The sequence below is a fragment of the Salvia splendens genome, chromosome 6 (genome assembly GCF_004379255.2).
Source record: "Salvia splendens isolate huo1 chromosome 6, SspV2, whole genome shotgun sequence".
In the NCBI taxonomy this organism is placed as follows: domain Eukaryota; kingdom Viridiplantae; phylum Streptophyta; class Magnoliopsida; order Lamiales; family Lamiaceae; genus Salvia; species Salvia splendens.
In genome coordinates, this window is record NC_056037.1 from 9,798,124 (window position 1) to 9,802,043 (window position 3,920).

Below are 3,920 nucleotides of genomic sequence, written 5' to 3' on the forward strand. Positions count from 1 at the left end.
GGAAAATATTTCCATCTAAATCAAGCAATATAATTCATTAAGCTGGGAGACAAAAATAGATACCTTTGCAGATTCAACCTTGTTGTCATGTTCTTAAATAATCAAATTAATGCAGATCCACGAATTCCTCTTTCAACACTTTTTAAAATTCTTACATTCTGGGATCTGCTAATTAATTAACTATTTTCTGGGTCAACCCTTTATTTAATCCTTAGATAATTTTTCATCTTACGGAAGCCAACTTTAATGATCCTATGGTTAGCAGCTATATAAAATACACCCAAATTGATTCGATTGTAATTATTTTCAACGCTTTTAACAAATTGTTGCAATAAATAATTACACCTTTTTTTAGTTTTGGTAAAATAGACCAGTTGATTACATTTCTACTCTTGTCATTTGAAATTCAGTTCCCATACGATGTCGTTGTATCAGTGATATGTGGCCTATTTTGGTCATAAATAAATAAATTATTATTATTATTATTGCAACATTTTATAAAATGTGTTGACAATCAAAATCAAGTCAAAGTTTTTTTAATAGATTAACCCTAATCCTAAATAAAATACCTATAACAAAGCACCCAAATGCCCAAGATTCCTGTTACAGGCCAGCATTTGACTTCGAACACAAGTTAGTACAGCTAAAAAACTTAAGTATTGGACAATGCAGGTATCTAGGGATTCTCTGTTGATTGACTAATGACAGGATTAAAAATATAATTGTTCTTAATTAATCAGCTCTTATCTTATTTCAGATGTCCAGTTTTTTCTACGCTTTATATTAAATCAAAGAAGAGAAACATGGGATGTTATTTATGATTGCATGATTCGCCGACCTTTTTCCATTCATAAGTTGACCTAATTATTATAATCTTTATTGCTAATTTTCTATTCATGTCTGTGTGTATAAATACCAGATTTTGTTTGGATCAAGACATAGTAAGCTCACTTTTTCTTCTGTTTTGTGTGAGAGTGTGTATACAAATAGTAGATTCCATTTGGGATTTTCACATTTGCAATGAATCCTGAAGTGGAACCTTTGTCTTTCTCGGTTATTATTGTTGTTATTGTTGCTATTGCTTCATTGGCGTTTGTGATGAAAAATTGCAAAAGCAAAAATGAGAGGAAACTGCCTCCGGGGAAGATGGGTTTGCCCTGGGTCGGTGAAACCATAGATTTCTACAAAGCTCAAAAGAAAAACAGGCTTTACCAAGACTTCATCCAAGCCCGCATCCGAAAGCACGGCCTCACCTTCAAGACGAGGCTGATGGGCCACCCAACCGTCGTTGTCAGTGGGGCCGAGGCCAACAAGTTCTTCCTCTCCAACGAGTTCAAGCTAGTCGTGAGCTCGTGGCCCTCCTCCTCCGTGCAGTTGATGGGAGTGAACTCGATCATGGAGAAACAAGGGGAGGCGCACCGCTGCCTACGTGGAATCGTGGCCACCAGCCTCAGCTCGTCCGGCCTTGACAATCTCGTGCCTAGGATTTGCAACACCGTGGCAATGCACTTGGAAAGATATTGGAGTGGTGGGGAGAAAACAATTAGTCTCTATGGGCTAACAAAAGTTTTGACATTCACTATTGTTCTAGAATGCTTGTTGGGGATTGAGGTGAAACCTGGGATGTTGGAGATGTTCGAGAAGGTTCTAGAAGGGGTGTTCGCGATCCCTCTGAGCTTCCCAGGGTCCAAATTCTCGAGGGCGAAAAGGGTGAGGAAGGAGATAGAGGAGATGCTGGTGGAGATTGTCAGGGATAGGAGAAGAGAAATGGAACAACAAGAGCAAGAACAGAGTGATGGGGGAGGGATTCTCCTGTCCAAGTTTGTTGCTTCCCTGATTCGAGGTGAGATTACTGAGGCGGAGGTGGCTGATAACATCGTGTTGCTCGTGTTTGCAGCCCACGACACCACCTCATTCGCCATTGCCATGACCTTCAGGATGCTGGCTCATCATCCAAACTGCTATGCTCTACTTCAAAAAGGTATTAGCAAGTTTCAATTTTTCCAGTAGCACAGTACACTTCTATTTATGACAGTAAACTGCATTTCAAACTTTGGGCCCACTTCTTTCTCTCATGTGATCATTCAAACACAAAACAGAACACGACAGTATCATGCGCAGCAAAAGCGTACCAGGCGAAGCTCTCACGTACGAGGATGTGAAGAAGATGAACTACACATGGCAAGTGGCACACGAGAGCATCAGGATTTTCCCTCCAATTTTCGGCTCTTTTAGAAAAGCAATCCAAGATATTGAATTCGATGGATACACGATTCCCAGGGGCTGGAAGGTAACTAGTGGTTCGTAATCCTGGAAACAACTACTAAAACAAAAAAAAATGAAAAACATCAACATTATGAATATCTCCTTACAAAGAATTCGTAATCTGCAGGAGTTGTGGACAGCATACGGAACACATTATGGTTCGAAGTACTTTGAAGATCCGTTGAGATTCGAACCAGGTAGGTTCGACGACCCAGTCCAGCCCTTCTCGTATGTTCCGTTTGGCGGAGGGCCAAGATTGTGTGCAGGATACCAATTAGCAAAGCTAAACATACTTATATTTGTACATTATGTTGTGACTAGATATAATTGGACATTAGAGAATCTTGATGAGCCAATTACAGTAGATCCTCTCCCATTCCCTTCTCAAGGAATGCCAATTAGGATCTCTCCCAAGTCGCAATAACAGAGCATATACGTGATTTATTTCATCAGTGCATTAATAAATTTAATGATAATCCATTATGAGCGTTTGATTGATCACAATATGTCTTAGCTTTTCAATTATTTCAAATCGATGCACATAGAACAAATCAATCAAGAAAATAGGATCCCACCATAACAACCAACGAGCTATTCAGCTACTTCATCCCTACAATTTTACTATAATGGCAAAGTATACCATATCCAAACAGCATTGGTTTAACCTATCAACTGCAACATTACCTATATTCAAGAGATAAAAAAAATCAATGCTTACTGAGCCCTGTCACTTTTGATCCCAATCGAATCCTCTGGAGCTCTAGCTTTGTACCCATCCCGCCTTTAAATCCCCTTTTCTTGAGCTCTGCCAAATCGATATACCTTATGTGAGGTACAATGAGAAGCGGGATCCCCAAATGCTGGTCTATCGACCAATTCCAACGGCGCAAGCGATGTCTTTGAGGTTGATTCTCTGCCTAAAGCAGCTTTTAGATCAGCTCACCACATGTTCGAGGATATGTCTGAGCCACTGTTACCGAAGCCTTTTGCTTCTTCTCTGTATCTATTTGATTTAGGGATTGCAAATTTCAACGCTGAGGCCGAATTACTGAAGAAGGTATGGCTTTCTTGATTCTCTTACTAGTATGATTGTGCTTCCGTTTTCTACTCTTCAGAGTGTCGCTGCAGAAAATATTTTGTGGATTCTGAATTGAGTACTTTGTTGGTGGTTTCAGAAGAAGGGAAAAAAATTAAGGTTAATTGTCTATGAAATTGGCTAATTATAAGAGGTTAATTGTCCATAAAATTGCATAATTTGGTTAAATTTAGTTTCTGCCTTTCTGCTAAATTTTTTAAAAATTGAATGATAAATATGTTTAAATTTATCGATTATATTTTGAGTAACTTCAAAATATATTTCAAGAGAATGTGGTTTGAAACTTTTAGGTCTTAAACTTGAAATAGATCTAGTACAATTGAAAAATTAGTAGTATTAATTAATATTCTCAATCTTTCATTCAAATTAGTATTTTGAATTCTCAAAAGTTAGAACATTTGATGAAAACAAAAGGTTCGACATTCACTTCATCCCTGAAAATATAAATTTTGAAAAAGGTACAAATTTTAGTGTGAAATGAGTAACATAAAAGATATAGAAAATTAATAATAGGAGTAGTAGATAATGAAAGTCAAACTATTACTTAGAAATTTAATAT

General features: G+C 37.6%; 1 protein-coding gene across 1 annotated transcript; it reads left to right on the forward strand.

Moving 5' to 3' along the window:
* Positions 1-1,008: 1,008 nt before the first annotated feature.
* Positions 1,009-3,471, forward strand: LOC121806996 (taxadiene 5-alpha hydroxylase-like). Its single transcript, XM_042207182.1, has 3 exons — positions 1,009-1,981; positions 2,100-2,290; positions 2,393-3,471. The coding sequence occupies exons 1-3, from the start codon at positions 1,021-1,023 to the stop codon at positions 2,687-2,689; spliced, it is 1,449 nt and encodes a 482-aa protein (XP_042063116.1). The 5' UTR covers positions 1,009-1,020; the 3' UTR covers positions 2,690-3,471.
* Positions 3,472-3,920: the final 449 nt, after the last annotated feature.

Bases quoted from the DNA above. Each gene is read 5' to 3' on its own strand.
- LOC121806996 (XM_042207182.1), top strand. From the start codon at position 1,021: ATGAATCCTGAAGTGGAACCTTTGTCTTTCTCGGTTATTATTGTTGTT. The intron at 1,982-2,099 runs GTATTAGCAAGT...AACACAAAACAG, and splicing joins CTATGCTCTACTTCAAAAAG to AACACGACAGTATCATGCGC. The intron at 2,291-2,392 runs GTAACTAGTGGT...CGTAATCTGCAG, and splicing joins CGATTCCCAGGGGCTGGAAG to GAGTTGTGGACAGCATACGG.